Source organism: Podarcis erhardii (genome assembly GCF_964252035.2).
Source record: "Podarcis erhardii genome assembly, chromosome: Z".
Taxonomy (NCBI): Eukaryota; Metazoa; Chordata; class Lepidosauria; order Squamata; family Lacertidae; genus Podarcis; species Podarcis erhardii.
Window position 1 is genome coordinate 250,066 of NC_138504.1, and position 18,104 is coordinate 268,169.

An 18,104-nucleotide genomic window follows, 5' to 3' on the forward strand; every position below is an offset into this window, starting at 1 on the left:
ATATTTCAAAAAACTATATACTCAAGGGCCGCAAGATGAGGCTGAGATAAAACAATTTTTGAAAAAGAATGGACTATCAAAATTGTCACAAGAAAATAGAGTAATCCTGAACTCTAAAATAACACGACAAGAGATTGAACAAGCCATTCAGAACATGCAATTGGGCAAATCTCCAGGGCCAGATGGGCTCACCTCCAAGTACTATAAGATATTGAAAGACTATTTGATACAACCATTGTTGGAAGTTAGCAATGAAATTTTGGAGGGGAAGAAGGCGCCGGAATCGTGGAAAGAAGCTTTTATCACATTGATACCAAAATCGGAAACTGAAAAGACTCAACTTAAGAACTACCGCCCCATCTCTCTTCTAAATGTGGATTACAAAATATTTGCAGATATTTTAGCAAGTAGATTTAAAAAAGTTTTGAATCAGGTAATTCATAAAGATCAGGCAGGCTTTCTCCCAGGCAGACATTTGTTTGCTAATACAAGGAACATAATTGATATTTTGGAACTTTTGCAAACAAATATCAATACAAAAGCAGTCTTAATTTTTATAGATGCGGAGAAGGCCTTTGATAATATTTCTTGGAAATTTATGAAGGGAAATTTGGAAGGGATGGGGGTGGGACGGAGTTTTGGGAATGGGATTGATGCAATTTATTCAGAACAAAAGGCTAAACTGATAGTCAACAATGTGATTACAGAAGAGTTCAAAATTGAAAAAGGAACACGACAAGGCTGCCCGATTTCCCCATTGTTAGTTATTTCTGTCCTGGAGGTGCTCTTGAACATGATCAGAGGGGACCGGTTGGTGGAAGGTATTCAGGTCGGAGCGAAGCAATATAAACTTAAAGCGTTTGCAGATGACCTAGTTCTGACCCTACAGGAGCCAGAATCTAGTATGAAAAAAGGATTACAACTGATTCAGGAGTTTGGTCGGGTAGCGGGATTTAAGTTAAACAAGCAGAAAACCAAGGTATTGGGGAAAAATTTGACAGTTACAGAGTTAGAAATGGAAATTTTAAATGGACATTGAAACTTTACAATTTTAAATTAACAAGGAAAATGGAACAATTAACAAAAAAATGACATCAAACAAAATTATTAACATTAAAATTTTAAATTAACATTTAAAACTTAAAATTAACATTTAAAATTTAAAATAAAGAAAAAGTAAATTAAAATTTAAAATTAACATTAAAAAATTTAAATTTAAAACTAACATGGGAACTTTGAAATTGAAAACATTAAAAATTTTAAATTAACATTAAAAGTTAAAAATTTTAAACTCACTTTCACAATTTGAAATTAGCCTTGAAATTTGGTGGCCCTCGGGTCTCTTCCGGCTCTATGATTGCATCCTGCTTTCCTGGTCTCCCTTTTCTTGAGGGGGTTAGACCAGATGACCCTTCTAGGATGGTGCTCTATGATTCGTCTGCCTCTCCCCGCAGTCCATCCTCCATTCAATGCTGCCGAGGGCGTCGGCTTCCAAGGAGATTGACGCCAGCCTCCTGTCCATCATCTCGTACCCAGCCTTTGCTGTCGAGGACGCTGAGGTGGTGGAGAAAACCAAGCGGGAAATCATCGACAAGCTGCAGGCAAAAAAATTTTCTTTAAAAATTAATCATTTTCTCATTTCTTTTTTAAAAAGTCACATTGGGAAAAATCAGTAAAAATTATTTGTAAAGCAGTTTCCCCTTCCTCCTCTTCCAAAGGGTCGCTACGGTTGTTGCCGGTTCCTCCGCGATGGCTACCGGACTCCCAAAGAGGTGAGTTTTGTTCTGTTCTGTTCTGTTTTGTTATTTTATATGTTTTTCAATTTCAATTTTGCTTGTTTGTTTTTAGTTTTTTTTTATTTGTTCATTTCATTTTTATATTTATTTATTTTAACTTATTTATTTTCTTATTTTCCCAGGACCCCCAACGCCTCTACTACGAACCCTCCGAGCTGAAGCTTTTCGAGAGTATCGAGTGCGAGTGGCCACTCTTTTGGACCTACCTGCTGATTGACGGAATCTTTCGCGGCAATGACGAGCAGGTTGGGGGGGGCTTTGATGACCCAGGTTGGGTTCAGGGTTCAAATTCTGATTCCCTGATTGATGCATGTCTGTCCAAAGGTCCGGGAGTACCGGGAAGCCCTGGAAGGCATCCTCATCAAGGGGAAGGACGGGATCCGCTTGATCCCAGAACTCTACAGCGTCCCATCGGACAAGGTGAGTGGTTTTATTTGGGGGGAGGGGTCTGCCGTCTGGGTTCCCATTTCTAGAACCCGCAACCTTCTCTCCCTGCAGGTCGACGAGGAATGCCAAAACCCTCACACAGTGGACCGGGTTCCGATGGGGAAGCTGCCGTTGATGTGGGGCCAGTCCTTGTACATCTTGGGGTGCCTCCTTTCCGAGGTGAGCACCCTTGGGTGCCCAGGGTCCCAGGTTCAGGGTCCTGCTCCGGAATCAAACCCGTTTCCCCCCTCCTTAGGGCTTCCTGGCACCGGGCGAAATTGATCCTCTCAACCGGCGCTTCTCGACTGTCCCCAAGCCAGACGTGGTGGTCCAAGGTAAGCCCATTCTGGGGGGGGGGGTTTAAAAATAAAATAAATTTATTTAATAATTTTTTTGATACAAACATCAACCACAAAAGACACATACAACAAAAACCATAATAACAATAATAACACAGTTTGACAATTCAGATTTGGATACATTGATATACCTATGACCACCTTTTTAACAATATTTTCCCACCTCTCCTCCCCCTACTTCCCACCACTATCCACCTTACCGCTTTAATATTCCTTCCCGATTTATCCATTCTTAATTTGCGCCGACATGCAATTCGTTCGTATGTAGCTAGTCTGTCCATATTATCAATCCATGTGCTCAATGGAATCTTTTTGCGGCTCATCCAATTCATCAAAACAAGTTGTTTTGCTTCTAATATAGCACGGTACATCCATTTTTTTTGACCCCTTGAAATCTCCCACATTTCTGGAATATAATTTAGAATTAAATTCAGTTCCCCTAAATAACAATTTCTTTTTATTACTCTTGCTATAAATATCCTCACCTCGCACCAAAATGATCTTATCATTGGGCAATTAATCAACATATGTACTAAGTTCGCATTTTTACTCCCACATCTCCAGCAGTTGTCTGCACTTGTTATTTTCTTCTGGTATAGTTTTGCGGGAGTCCAGTGGACTCTGAATATTACTATTTTCTGCTGAATAAGTCTTAGTCTTAGATCCATGGAGACTATTTCTGTTGACTTGACTCCCATATATCATTTGTTATCTGTACCCCCAACTCTTCACTCCATTTTTGTATATCGTATTCTAAATCATATTTCTTCCTATTGAGTAGGGTTTTATATAGTGCAAGTGTAGAGCTTTTTGTTTTTGTTGCACAAATTGAATCTTGTAGCAGCATGGGTGTTTCTGATGCTGCTATAGCCAAACTGCCTTTCCAACATATGTTTCAATTGGATGTATTGCCATGGTGTTTCACTGGTTAATCCATACTTTACTTGCAGTCTTATATTCCACAAATCTGTAATTTTCATCAATTACCGTATCTTTCACCCTATAGGACGCACCCTATAGGACGCACTCCAAAAATGAAGGGGAAATCTGGGTGCGTCCTATGGGGTGAATGCAGGCTTTGTCTAAAGCTTGGAGAGCGAGAGGGGTCGGTGCGCACTGAACCCTCTCACTCTCCAGGCTTCAGGAAGACATCCGCAGCCTAGGCAGCCCTGCGGGAGTTCCCCGCAGGGCTCCCCACGCTGCGGATAGCACCCTGAAGCAGAGCGCCCCTCGCACCGGGCAGACATCCGCAGTGTGGGGAGCCCTGCAGGAGTTCCCCGTGGGCTCCCCACGCTGCGGATAGCAGCCTGCCGCCCGGCGTGAGCGGCGCCCTGAGGCAGAGCACCCCTCGCGCCAGGCAGACATCCGCACCGTGGGGAGCCCTGCAGGAGTTCCCCACAGGGCTCCCCACACTGCGGATAGCAGCCTGCTGCCCGGCGGGCAAGGCGCACTGAAGCAGAGCGCCCCACGTGCCGGGCAGGCATCGGCCAGCCCCACAAGCTCGGGGGACAGCAGGGAGGCGCAGCGCTGCCATCCTGCTGTTCCTCGACCTGGTTCGGTTTCCCCGACCTGGTTTTGGGGGGGGGGAAATAAAGGGAATTTTTCCCCCTTTATTTCCCCCTCCCAAAAAAAAACTAGGTGCGTCCTATGGGACGAAAAATACGGTAATTGATTCAATGTCAAAATACCTTTTTTCATCCAATTTTGCCAAATTATTACTTGATTTCCAATTTTTAATTTTGGGCTGGCACATATTGTTAATTTCTCATGTTGATAGGGGTCATCCTTATTATTTTTATTTATATTCATCCAAATTTTTATTGGTGCTTTAATAGTCTCCAGGATAATAGGATATTTCATAAAATTGGAGCCGAGTTTAGTCCGGGAGGCTTTGACGACCCATGTTGGGCCAGACTTGGGTTTGGGGTTTGAATTCTGATTCCTTGATTGATGCCTGTTTCGGGGTTTTCTGGGACCGGAGCGGCTCCAGATTAACTCCGGTTTCCCCGCAGTTTGCATCTTGGCCGAGACGGAGGGGATCCAATCGGCTTTGAGGAAGGAGGGGATTGAGGCGGAGACGGTTTCCAGCGTCTGTCCGATCCGGGTGCAACCGGCGAGGATCCTCAGCCATATCTACGCCCGATTAGGTGATGTGGAAAGGGAGCCCAGGTCATTTAGTCTGACCCCAAAAAATTACAAATTGGAGGAACAGTGGAGAAAAGGCATTTGAGTGGGATTATGGGAAATAAAATAAAAATAAAATGAGCAAGATAGAATTGGAAGAGGAGAAAGGGACCCTTGGGTCATTTAGTCTGACCCCAAAACATGTGCAATAATTGATTCCGTTTAGAAATAAAGGGGAGGAATGGCAGAGAAAAGGTATTCGAGTGGGATTATGGAAAATAAACATAAAATGAGCAGGATAGAATCAGAAGAGATGTGGGACACCTTTAAGGCAACATCTAAGGTGTGGGTTCGAAACCCGATAACATTTCCTGGAATGACATTTTAGGGAAGTTTTAAACAACTGATGCTTTGTTGTTGTTTAGTTGTTTAGTCATGTCCGACTCTTCGTGACCCCATGGACCAGAGCACGCCATGCACTCCTGTCTTCCACTGCCTTCCGCTGATGTTTTAATGTATTTCTATTTTCTTTTGTTGGAGTGGCTAGGGAAACCCAGCCAGATGGGCAGGGAGTAAATAATATAATATTATTATTATTATTATTATTATTATTATTATTATTATTATTATTTCTCCACAGGCCGTAACCAGCACATGACCCTCAGTGGGCGCCCCTTCCGCCACATGGGCGTTCTGGGCACCTCCAAGTTCTATGATATCCGGAGCACCATCTTTGCCTTCACGCCACAGGTGGGAAGTTCCCTGGCTGTCATCCAGTCCAACCCCCTTCAGATTTCTCCCCCCCCCCCGCCCCACAAATTTGGTGAATCAGGAGAATGCCACCAATTAGTTTATCCTCTTGACAAAACATCCCCAATTTGATCATAGCTGTTATTTCCCCCTCTGGGGGGAAAGCACCGTTTTCCATTCTCCTCTTTCATGGATACAACGATCAAAAAAATGTTTCAATATATCCCCCCTTCCCCTCCCCCCCTTGTTTACCCACCTCTCCCTCCCTCCTCACAGTTCCTCGACCAGCAGCAATTCTTCCTGGCGCTCGATAACAAAATGATCGTCGAAATGCTCCGGACGGATCTCTCTTACCTGTGCAGCCGCTGGAGGATGACAGGGCGTCCCACCATCACCTTCCCCGTCTCGCACATGATGCTTGGTGTGTCCGATGTGTTTTAAATTTAAAATAAATTTGTAAAAAAATAAATAAATTGAAATTTCAGAAATTTCAATTGAATTTCAGAAATTAAATTTTGGAATTTTCAACTAAATTTCAATTAAATTTCTGACATTTAAAACCCTTTTGAAATTTCAGAAAGTTCAATTAAATTGCCTGAATTTTAACAAATCATCTTTTGTGCACGTTTCCCTTTTAACAATTTTTAACAACTTTGCTTCAACTTTCATACATATTGCCCTTAACAGCTCAAATTGGATCTTTATTAAAAGTCAGAAGTTTTGGCTTCCTGTTTCCGGCGGTGGGAAATGGCAGATTCCCACACGATTGGACTCCAGCCGTTCCGATAATTCAGGGCTGATATGGGGGTAATTAGCCATGGCAGCCTCCCCAGGGCAAGGGAGGACTGTCTCGATGACCCGCGGTTTGCCCCACGGCAGGGGCATTGGGCCACGGAGCAAGAGACGGACTGACACTCCTGTGATGCCACCCCATAGCCGGAGGCATCTGTTTGGGAAAATAAAAAGATTTGAAAACCAAACAGACACGCTCTGAAATGATGAAGCTGTAAAAAGCCTGCAGTATGTACAGTCTCTGGTGTAAAAGATTGAAGTTCAAAGAGATCCTCATGATGTTTGGGATCTGGAGGGGCTTGGTATGTTTTTTCTTCTTCTTCTAACATTAACAATTTGTTTTGCATGCCAAGCCTCATTAAGAACCTAAATCGCTCTTCAAAAAGTGAGTACAGATGGACTTTTATATGTAATTGGGACCTATTCGCAGCCACTTTTCTTTTAAGATTTGAAATGCCCGTTAAAGACGAAAACAAAGAACAAAATGGCGTCTACCCACTACGCACTTATGGAATATCTGAAATACCTCCCTGATTAAGAGAAACAGGAGCTAACTGATAGTTGGTCATAAAGACTGGAAACAATATTATATATACAACTGTTTGCAAAAAGAAGTTTTTTATTATGAGCAAGAGAAAGGGCTAAATGGATGTCTGGCAGCCCCCCTCTAGGGCCAGGAGGGGGGATTGGGTGGATTCCAAAGGCCAATTGTTAACTGTCTGATATATGGCTACATTGCAAACAGTCTGCTTAAGAATAAATCAACAAGGAGTTTTAGAAGGAGGTTTCTCTCTGTTTCTTTGATAACACCTGGACAGGAAAGATTAACAATTTGGGAGCTGCCAAAATAACAATTCTCAAAGAGTCTGGAATGGATGCAATTAAATGAAGCAGTGCGATGAAAAACAAAAACAGCTGAAAGAGTATAATATACGGACAAATCTGCACTCCATAGAAAAAAAAGTGTCTGTTTTCTGACATGAATGAGGATCACAGAGCCAGAGACAAAACGTGGAGGATAAAATCGCGATATGGAATTATGAAAACCACTGATGATGATGAGAGGCAGGACTATGATGTGGAAAACGCTTCAGAATTCAGACCGTGAGAAGCCAAAACAAAAAATTATTACAATTTGGAAGACAATTGGAAAATTTTTCTTTTAGTTTTTTTGGTTTTTGGGATTTGATTTGATATGTTAATTGGATGCTCTTATTGGAAAATTAATAAACGCTTAAAAAAAAAAGTTAGAAGTTTTAAGAAATTCACTTCAACTTTGATACGTATTTCCCTTAACAGCTTGACTTTAATTCATATTACATTTCAGAAATTTTAACAAATCAACGCATCTTTCCCTTAATCTTTTGACTTCCATATTTTTTGAAATTTCAATTTCAGGAATTTATTAAATGTTATAAATCTTAACAAATTCAACTTTAGTCCGCATTTCCCTTAACAGTTTGTCTTGAATTTTTATGACATTTCAGAAATGTTAACAAATCAATGCGCATTTCTCTTAACTTTTGGACCTACTTTTTTTTAACGTTTCAGGAATTGAAATTTCAAAAATTTATTAAATATCATACTTTTTAACAAATTAACTTGAACTTTCCTTCAACTTTCTCTCAACCTGTTGACTTCCTTTAAAAAATATAATTCAGAAATTCCACTGAATTTCAGGGATTGATTTGACTTGAATTTTCATGGCTGCCCTTTTACGGTGCTTATTTCAATCTCGTTCTTCTCTCTTCTATTCTGATGGCTGCCTTTTCCCATCCTAACTTCTCTCTCCTTCCCTTTCTTCCCTTTTCATTCCTTTCTTCCGCCTGGCCAGATGACAGTGGTGATGGCATCCACCCGGCCGTTTTGGCCATGCTGCGGAAATTGCAGGATGGATATTTCGGAGGAGCGAGGTGAGGATTGCAGGAATCGTTTAATGCTGTCAGATGGGAGGCATCAAAATAGTTAAATTATCATTGTCATTATCATTATCATTATCAGCCCAACAGAAGAATCTGGCTCTGGGTTGATTTATCTATGGGAAGCTTTTGCCAGGATTTCATTCTTAGGATGGTCGATTTCGGAGGGATCCCTCGGGGGTCACCTATAATTCTCTGATCCTTGCAGGATCCAGACCGGTCGCCTGTTGGACTTCCTCACCACCTCGTGCCACTCCCACCTGAGTTTCATGGATGCTGGGCCGGATGGTAAGCCCTTGGTGTGTTCCCATGCCGCAGCTTTTTTGAAGCCATCCTGGCTTGTGATTCGAACCCGGAACGATCAGAGGGTATTGGTGGCTTGAATCCGGAACATACCCTCCGGACGTCCCTCTTCGCAATCGCTCGCTCGGACTGGAGACGAACCTTATCGTTCTGATCACAGCCTTAAAAGCATCCCAGTCGGAGTGCTGTCCCATGTCATCGGAGAAAAGCCAGAGGGGATAGAATAGGACAGTGTTTCCCAACCTTTTTTGGGCAAAGGCACACTTGTTTCATGAAAAAAATCTCGAGGCACACCACCATTAGAAAATGTTTAAAAAATTAACTCTGTGCCTATATTGACTATATATAAAGTAACTCTCTTTAATAGGAATCAAATAAACACAAAGAAAGTATTTTATAATTACTTTATTATGAAATAGTAAGTACCGTATTTTTCGTCCCATAGGACGCTCCGTCCCATAGGACGCACCTACTTTTTTGAGGGGGGAAATAAAGGAAAAAAATTTTTCCTTTATTTCCCCCCAAAAAAACCAGGTCGGGGAACAGTGGGATGGCGGTGCTGCGCCTCCCCGCTGTCCCCCGAGCTTGTGGGGCTGGCCCATGTCTGCCTGGCGTGAGGGGCGCTCTGCTTCAGGGCGCCCCGCGCGTCCGGCGGCAGGCTACAGTCCGCAGCATGGGAAACCCTCTGTTTCAGGGGGCCCCATGCGCCCCCCGGGTGCGCAAGGCTTGCCAACACGAGCGCGGAGCACGGGGCGTCCTCCGAAGGGCGCCCCGTGCTCCGCGCTGCCAGCTGCCGCCCGCAAGCCTTGCGCTCCCGGGGGGAGATCCCCCGGGTGCGCAAGGCTGGCCAACACCAGCGCGGAGCACGGGGCGTCCTCTGGAGGGCGCCCCGTGCTCCGCGCTGCAGGCTGCTGCCCGCAAGCCTTGCGCTCCCGGGGGGAGATCCCCCGGTGCGCAAGACTTGCCAACACCAGCGCGGAGCACGGGGTGGCCTCCGAAGGGTGCCCTGTGCTCTGCGCTGCCAGCTGACGCCCGCAAGCCTTGCGCTCCCGGGGGGAGATCCCCCGGGTGCGCAAGGATTGCGGACACCTGCGTGGAGCACGGGGCGTCCTCTGGAGGGCGCCCCGTGCTCCGCGCTGCAGGCTGCTGCCCGCAAGCCTTGCGCTCCTGGGGGGAGATCCCCCGGGTGCGCAAGGCTGGCCGACACCAGCGCGGAGCACGGGGCGTCCTCCGAAGGGCGCCCCGTGCTCCGCGCTGCCAGCTGACGCCCGCAAGCCTTGCGCTCTCGGGGGGAGGTCCCCCGGGTGCGCAGGGCTGGCCTACAACAGCGCGGAGCACGGGGCGATGGGATGTGGGAGGGAGCTTGCTCCCCGCCCCGCGTGTGCTCGCCGCCGCCGCCCCGCCTCTCGCCGCCCGACTCGCCCGCCTCCCTCCCACGGCACACCAGGCAACGTCTCGCGGCACACTAGTGTGCCGTGGAACACCGGTTGGGAAACACTGGAATAGGACATCCCCATTTTTGGCAAAGGGTTCAAATCCAGACCTTCTGGGCTACACAGAAGCTGCCTTAAAGGTGTCCCAGATCCCATTGCAGAGATGTCAGAAGGGATGGTAGGACGTCCCCTCTTTTCACAGAGAAACATCACCCCTCTCTTCCAGCGGACATCTGCGACGAGGTGGCCCAATACCTGGACCATCTCCTCCACCAGGCGGCTCCCAAGGCCCACCTCCCGCCCGTGGCTCAGAAAGCCGGCTTGCACCGCTTCCGGGCGGCGGTGCGCACCACCCAGGACTTGGTGTCTCTGCGGTCGAAGGCGAAAGAGCTCCACGTGGAGAGTAAGTATGGCCTCCCAGAAGCGGGTCAGACTGGATGACCTCTGGGTTCCAGCCCAACCGTTCCACCTTCTCCTTGCAGACGTCGACATGTACATCCCTTCCAGCCTCTTCCAGGAGTCACGCCACTCAGTCCACCTTCTGGGGTCGCCGCCAGATGGCAAGGTGAGTAGCCAGTTCTGATTGGGTTTGGGGGCGGGAAAAGCCATGCAAGAGGGAGAGCTTTTCAATTCTGCAGAAAACACTCATTTCTCAAAGCCAACCCGTAGAAGGTAAAAACCCCTTTTCCCCTCTCTTTCTTTAAAGCCACATAAGAGGGAGGGCTTTCCCCTCCTGCCCGAACCTCCCATTTCTTGAAGCCCATTGGGAGCGAGGCTTTTCCCTCTCAATGCCAAACTCCCATTTCTCAAAGCCAAGCCAGAGGGAAGGTTTCTTTCTTTCCCTTTTTTTAAAGCTACATAAGAGGGAGGGCATTTTCCCATTCCATTTTGAGACCCCTCGTAGTGGGTTTTGCTGGGTGACATTTGGGGTGCCTCCTCACTCAACCAGCCTCCCTCTCTGCCCCCAGACGTCTTTTCCCGCCGAGGTGGACCTCCCAAAAGATGCCGATGGGAACGTGGACTGCCGGTCATTGGTGGATCAGCTCCGGGCTTGCGCCACCCTGCAGGATCAGGCCAACTGCCTATCCATATTGTACAGCCTCAAGTAGGAACTAAAGTTTTCTTCCATTGGCGTTTCCTTCATGAGAACTTCGGGCCTCGGTGAATTGATTAAATCTGTATATCGCCCTGCATTGCGGGGAGTTAGACTGGATGACCCCGGGTCCTTTCCCTGGGATTTAAGAGCACTTGCACAGGATCCCTTCTCTCTTCCCTCCTTCCTTATTTTATGTTATTGTTTTCCATAATCTTTCCCATAATCCCACTCAAATGCTATTTCTCTGCCATTATTGGCTTTTAAGATGGTGTTGGACTGGATGACCTTCTGGGGTCCCCTTCCGACTTGGACACTTCCTTTTAGGGGTCCTGATTGGGAGACGGAGCTATATGGTGAGGCGGGAGCCACCGTGGGTGACCTCCTCATGGAGCTGTATTCGAAAGCTGGCACCGCTCGGCAGTGGGGCTTGATCCGCTACATTTCCGGTGTCCTGAGAAAGAAGGCGGAAGCTTTGGATGAGGTTGGGATATTTTGAAAAAATATTAAAATTTTGAAGAAAAAATAGGGTTCTGGGCAGCCTCCTTTTGGGAAGAGTTCAAGGGGGTCAATGTAGATGAGAAGGTACCCTTCTCTCTCCCCAGGCCTGTACCAGCCTCCTGTCACACCAGAAGCACCTCACCGTGGGTCTCCCCCCGGAGCCTCGCGAACGGACCATCTCGGCGTGAGTTTTTGGGGTCGCCACTCGATTCTGGCACTGGGCCATCCCAACGGGGAAGGCAATCGGGGGGCAATACCAACCGGGGAGATAATCGGGGGCAAAATGAGGGTATCTGGACCTCCAGAAGGGGTCAAACCCATGTCTCTTGCACCAGGGGCACGTTGGCCTTAGTCCCAGTATCCTTACTGGAAGCTGGAGGATGGGCTCAGTTTTAATCTAGTTAATCAATCAATCAATTAATTAATTTGATTTTCTTGCATTCTCGTTGTACAAAAGTCATCTCTGCTTTCAGAGACTTAATTTAATTTAATTTAATTTAACTTAAAGCTTTTTAATTTGCTGGTACAGGCCAACTGAAAATGGGCCATGACAGGTAGAATACTAAAGGTATGAATTTATTGTTATTACTGATTGAATTTTTCAGTTTAATATTAATTTTAAATTATAAATTATTGTCAGTTTTTTCATTTTCATTTTAATTGATTTAAATTTAATGCTAATTTTGTTTTAAAATTTAAAATTATTTTTAGACTTAAATTACTAATAAAATTTCTAAATTTAAGTACAATCCAAATTCAATTTGCTTAAAATTTTGAAATTTTAATAATAATAATAATAATAATAATAATAATAATAATAATAATAATAATTTTTATTTATACCCCGCCCTCCCCAGCCAAGGCCGGGCTCAGAGCGGCTTACAAGCAATAATAAAAACAAGTTGAATGATTACAACTTAAAAACAAAATGATTATTATTGAATGTTTACATTTACATTTAACTTGAATTTAAATTCTAAATTTAAATTTTCAAATTAAAGTGGTTAGGTATTAAATATTTAAATTCAATTTCAGATTTAAATTAAATGTAAGCTTAAATTTTTTGACTTACCATAATGCCTTATTTTTAAAATTTAAATATTTACTTTCCATAAATTTAAATCATTTAAATTAAATTAATTTTTTTAGATTCGCCAATTTAAGTTCAGATTTAAATTAAATGTAAGCTTAAAATTTTTAACTTAGTATTATCACTTTTTTAAATTATTCTTAATTTCCGTAAATCTAAATTATTTAAATTAAAATTATAATCCTTATAAATTTGTCATCGAAATGTTGTGTAAAAATACAAAACGGTAGAGCTGGCGACTCTCGATCCCAGTGTCCTGGATTCAATTTTCATGTCTGGTGAGACATTATTGCCTTCATCGGGGTCAGACTAGATGACTCTCGGCTTCCCAACTCAGCTGTTTTTCCCTGCCAGCCCCCTTCCGTATGAGGAGCTTACGCGCCTGATTGAGGATGCCAGTGAAGGGAACCTTAGCGTCTGCATCTTGACCCAGGTGAGTGCTGGGTGCTGGGGAGAACAGTGGCGGGGACCCCGTTTTCCAGGAACTCTGGGCACCCGGCTTTCCCGGGAACAGTGGTTTGTTCCCTGGAAATTTGCTCCCTGGGAACCATAGTCCTCCAGGAGTCGTAGTTCATTCCCTGGAGATTTACTCTCCAGGAACCGTAATCCTCTGGGAGTCGTAGTTTCTCCCTCTCTTCTGGTTCCAGGAAATTATGGTTTACCTGGCCATGTACATCCGGACACAGCCAGCCCTCTTTACCGAAATGTTCCGCCTCCGCATTGGGCTCATCATCCAGGTGATGGCGACCGAGCTGGCGCAGTCGCTGTCGTGCTCAGGTAGGCAGGAGCCTAATCACAAGGCCACCAATTCCATAAAATAGGCGAAATTGTCCCATATAATAGGAGAAATACGGTATTTTTCTCATATAATGGATATACGGCATTGTGCCGTATAATAGGAGAAATACAGTATACCCCTCCCTCACATAATAGCAGATATAGGGGATTGCTCCATATAATAGGAGAAATACTGTATTTTCCCCATATAATAGCAGATATATGGCATTGTCTTTCTCTTTCTTTCTCTGCTTCTTTCTCTTCTTCCTCCCTTTCCTTCTTTTTCTTTCTTTCTCTTTTTTCTTTCTTTATATTCATTCCTTCTTTCTGCTTTCTCTTCTTCCTTTCTCTTTCTGCTCTTTCTGCCTTTCCATTTTCCTTCTTCCTCTGCTTTGTCTTCTTCCTTCCTTCCTCTCCTCTCATTCCTTCCTTTCCCTTCTTTCCTTCCTTCCTCTACTTTCTCTTCTTTCTCTTCTTTATCTCTTTCTTTCTCTTTTTTCTCTTTTTTATGTTTTTTCTTTCTCTGCATTCTCCTTTCTTCCTTTCTCATTCTTCCTTTCTCTGCTTTTTATTTATTCCTCTCTTCTTTCATTCTTCTTTCTCTTCCTTCTTCCTTTCTCTTCATTCTTCATTCTTTGTTCTTTCTTCTTCCTACCTTTCTCTGCATTTTCTTGCTGCTTTCTCTTCTTTCTTTCTCTTCTTCCTTTCTCTGCTTTCTCTTCTTTATTTTCTTTCATTCTCTGCTTCTTCTGCCTTCCTTTCCCTCTTCCCTTCTTTCTTCCTTTCCTCTCTCCCTCCCTATCTCCCAGCCGACGAAGCCACGCAGACCTTGTTGAACCTCAGCCCATCAGACGTCAAAAGCCTCCTGCACCACATTCTGAGCGGAAAGGAATTTGGCGTTGAGCGCAGCGGTCAGTCCTTGCAGGGTCAGACTAGATTCCTCTGGGGGCTCCCTTCCACCCCGATCCAGCACTGAGAACCCTGCTGTCTCCCTGCAGTGCGTACCGCTGACTCGGCACCAGGTGTCTCCATCCGCGAAATGGCTGGCGCCACCAAAACAGAGCGTGCCGGAATTGCCCAGCTCCGGAGCGAAATCCAGCAGGGGGGTGATTGGCGGCCCACCAAGGAGGCGCGTCAAGGCGGGTGGCGACGGCGACGGCGTCTCGACGGCGCCCTCAACCGGGTGCCAGTGGGCTTCTATCCGAAGGTGTGGAAGGTCCTGCAGAAGGTGAGTGCCAAATCTGGTGTGACTCCAGAACAGGATTGAATCTCCCAGATTTAAGTTTTATGCGGCCAAATATGGAGTGAATGTGAATCTCCTGCGTTTGGATCTGAAGTGTGCAAGGTCGAATCTGGTGTGTGTGCAAATCTGAGCATGACTCCGGAGCAGGCACACATCTGAGTATGAATCCAAAGTGTGCCAGGCCGAATCTGGAGTGAATGCGGATCTCCTGAATTTGGATCCTAAGTGCATGAGGCTGAATCTGGTGCATGCGCTAGTCTCTTTGAGTCTGAATCTAGAGCAAGCACAAATCTGAGTGTGACTCTGGAGCAGGTCCTGGGTGCAAATTTGTCAAGAGGGTGACTCCATTTCCACTCTTTTCTTCCTAGTGCCACGGTCTATCCATCGGTGGCTTTGTCCTCCCGTCTTCTGCCACCCAAGAGGTAATGGCAACTCGGTTTCCCTACTGGCACATAATAATAATACTAATGATGATGATGATGATAGAAAGATGGAAACAGGGAGAGGCAGAGAAATTGAAAGACAGATAAAGAGAGAGAGGGAGAGAATGAGGGAAAGATGGAGACATAGAGATGGAGAGATTGAAAGAGAGAGAAAGAAAGATGGAAAGATTGAGAGAGGTTGAAAGAGAGTGAGAAAGAAAGAAAGAAAGAAAGAAAGAAAGAGAGAGAGAGATAAGAGATAAGAGGGAGAGAAAGAGGGAGACAGATGGTGATGTAGAGAGAGAGAGACATCAAGAGAGAGATGGAGAGATTGAAACAGTTTAAAAAAGAGGGATCAAAACAGAGATGAAAAGAGCAAGAACGAGAGAGAGGAGAGTCTCCCCTGGTTTCTTTACCGTTTCCCGCTGGACACGGGTTCAAATCCTGATGCCCATTTTCCATTTTTGACAGATGACACCGGGTGAGATCAAGTTTGCCGTTGGCGTCGAGTCGGCGCTGAACAAGATCCCGCAGCCAGAATACCGGCAGCTCTGCGTGGAAACCATCTGGGTGTTGACCCTGTTGGCTGAGGTTGACTTTGATGGAGCCAGGAGGCTTGTCAGCATCGATGACATCATCAAGATGGCAGATGAAGCGTTCCGCCAGGAGCAGGTGAGGGTGGGCACCCTTGGGTGGGGCAGTTGATTGATCACCCAAGCCCCACAGCACCATTCCCAGGGAAACAGAGCAGCGTTGCTTGCAAAATTGGTGTTAGTAGTGGGATCGCGGTGCCAAACGGCAACATCTCACCCGTATTTTTGGCCGATTGTCTTTATTGATATTTTGCACCTGTTTGGGATGATTTATTGATCGATCACCCAGTCCCACAGCATAGTTCCTGGGGAAATGGAGCAGCTAAGCTGGTGACATTGGTGTCAAAAATGAAATAATGGTTTTCTGCTCTGTGGCCTTGACTCTTGTCTTCTCTTTCCTTTTTTTCACCAAATGCAGAAAGTCCTGGGTGCGGATGACGCCATGCTGGAGAGGGACCCCGCCACAGGCATCTGCACCTTGCTCTATGACAGCGCCCCCAGCGGGCGCTTTGGCACCATGACTTACCTGTCCAAAGTGGCCATCACCTACCTGCAGGAGTTCCTTCCCGAAGCCGGCTGCAGCATGCAGTAGCCAAGAACGAACAAATCTCTCAATAGTCTTTCTATCTTGCCTTTGCCTTGCAAATTATATGCAAATTAGGTTTCCCAACACAATTAAAGGGACTTTTTTATTCAGGGAGGGAAGATTTTTCAAGGCTGTGTGGCGTTGGAAGGCTTGAAATTATGAAAAGTATGGTTTTAATTGTTGAATTTTAAAAATCATTTACCCGGTAATCATTTCAATGATTTTTAAATTTAACAATCATTTAATCATTTCAGTTATCAATTTAAAAATGATATAATCATTTCAGTGTTTGTTAAATTTAAAAATTATGTAATCATTTCTATAATTTTAAAAATTAAAGATTATTTAATAATTTTAATAATTTTAATAAATGCATGGATTTTTCATTTTTTTAATTATATCAATCCTTTAATTATTCAAAATATTTAATCATTTTAATAATTCTTAAACATAATAATTTAAATAATTATTAAAAATCAAAAATACCATGCGCCAAGGAAGATGATGGAAGGCCCCAAATAAAATGTATTCCTTTCCTTTTGGTTTTGAAATGATTTTAATAACTTCTATAAAATGTCCTTTTTATGTTGGAAATAATGATTTTGTAGATTGAAAGTCTCCAATAAATGCCTTAATTCCGTTTTCCGATCTGAAATTATTTTGGTTTTGAAACAATTTTGGCAATCAAAAGTTTCCCAACAAATGCCTTAATTTTGTTTTCTGATTTGAAATGATTTTGGTTTTGAAATGATTTTGGCGATCAAAAGTCTCCAATAAAATGCCTTAATTTCGTTTTTCGATTTGAAATGATTTTGCTTTCAAAACGATTTGGGGGAATGAAATCCTACTATGAAATGCTACTAAATTTGTTGCCTATTTAGATATCTTGTAGCCATTTCCTGTCCACATCTCCGAGTTTGAATCCTCTCCACAGCCTCTTCGTTTCTCTGCTCTTCAATGGAAAGTTTATTCACTTATTCGTAATTTAATAATAATAATAATAATAATTTATTATTTATACCCCGCCCATCTGGCTGGGTTTCCCCAGCCACTCTGGGCGGCTTCCAAAAGAATATTTAAATACTATAATACATCAAACATAAAAAGCTTCCCGAAACAGGCCTGGTAGTTGTTGTTCTCTTTAATATCTGGTGGGAGGGTGTTCCACAGGGAAGGCGCCACTACCGAGAAGGCCCTCTGCCTGGTTCCCTGTAACTTGGCTTCTCGCAGTGAGGAACCGCCAGAAGGCCCTCAGTGCTGGACCTCAGTGTCCGGGTAGAACGATGGGGGTGGAGACGCTCCTTAATGATATTGCCCAATAGTGCCCAAAATTTCCTGCTTGGCAGGGGGTTGGACTCGATGGCCCTTGTGGTCTCTTCCAACTCTATGATTCTATGATTCTATGATTCTCATACAAATCACAATTTTCTCCCCCCCACCCAAAAAACCCCACACACTTCCCCTCCTGTTTTCATTTTAGAAGTGAAAAAGTTTGTTGCTTGGAGCTGATTGTAAATATGGGTAGATAGAAAGATGCAAATCAATATAAATTATATAGCTCATTTAGAGATACATTATGATATATTATACATATGATATAAAAGTATACACACACACACACACACACACACACACACACACACACACACACATACTTGGTGGTCTCAGGGCGGTTCATGGAAAATAATTATAAATAATTATAAATATAAATGGTAAGTAAAAATAATATATATAGAAATATTAGATAATGATATATACATCTATATTTCTCTGCATAGTGGTTGCATTTCTTCTGCCAATATATATATATATATATATATATATATAACCATAAACAAGATAAATATATGATATATTACGCAACACATCATTATATTATTTATATATATCTAATAAT

At 44.0% G+C, this 18,104-nt stretch overlaps 1 protein-coding gene across 2 annotated transcripts in view; it reads left to right on the forward strand.

Moving 5' to 3' along the window:
• Positions 1–16,849, forward strand: part of PHKA1 (phosphorylase kinase regulatory subunit alpha 1) — a 32,612-nt gene extending 15,763 nt beyond the window's left edge. For both annotated transcript variants that reach the window (XM_081847351.1, XM_081847352.1), the window contains exons 8-30: positions 1,455–1,601; positions 1,719–1,772; positions 1,919–2,041; positions 2,121–2,216; positions 2,295–2,402; positions 2,479–2,557; positions 4,594–4,728; positions 5,346–5,455; positions 5,732–5,876; positions 8,082–8,160; positions 8,375–8,454; positions 10,129–10,305; positions 10,385–10,467; positions 10,871–11,007; positions 11,323–11,479; positions 11,601–11,680; positions 12,941–13,019; positions 13,234–13,363; positions 14,173–14,274; positions 14,362–14,591; positions 14,975–15,028; positions 15,500–15,700; positions 16,040–16,849. In XM_081847351.1, coding sequence (XP_081703477.1) covers positions 1,455–1,601; positions 1,719–1,772; positions 1,919–2,041; positions 2,121–2,216; positions 2,295–2,402; positions 2,479–2,557; positions 4,594–4,728; positions 5,346–5,455; positions 5,732–5,876; positions 8,082–8,160; positions 8,375–8,454; positions 10,129–10,305; positions 10,385–10,467; positions 10,871–11,007; positions 11,323–11,479; positions 11,601–11,680; positions 12,941–13,019; positions 13,234–13,363; positions 14,173–14,274; positions 14,362–14,591; positions 14,975–15,028; positions 15,500–15,700; positions 16,040–16,213 — 2,760 coding nt within the window. In that variant the 3' untranslated portion in view covers positions 16,214–16,849. The remainder of the gene's footprint in view (positions 1–1,454; positions 1,602–1,718; positions 1,773–1,918; positions 2,042–2,120; positions 2,217–2,294; positions 2,403–2,478; positions 2,558–4,593; positions 4,729–5,345; positions 5,456–5,731; positions 5,877–8,081; positions 8,161–8,374; positions 8,455–10,128; positions 10,306–10,384; positions 10,468–10,870; positions 11,008–11,322; positions 11,480–11,600; positions 11,681–12,940; positions 13,020–13,233; positions 13,364–14,172; positions 14,275–14,361; positions 14,592–14,974; positions 15,029–15,499; positions 15,701–16,039) is intronic.
• The last annotated feature ends 1,255 nt before the right edge of the window (positions 16,850–18,104 follow it).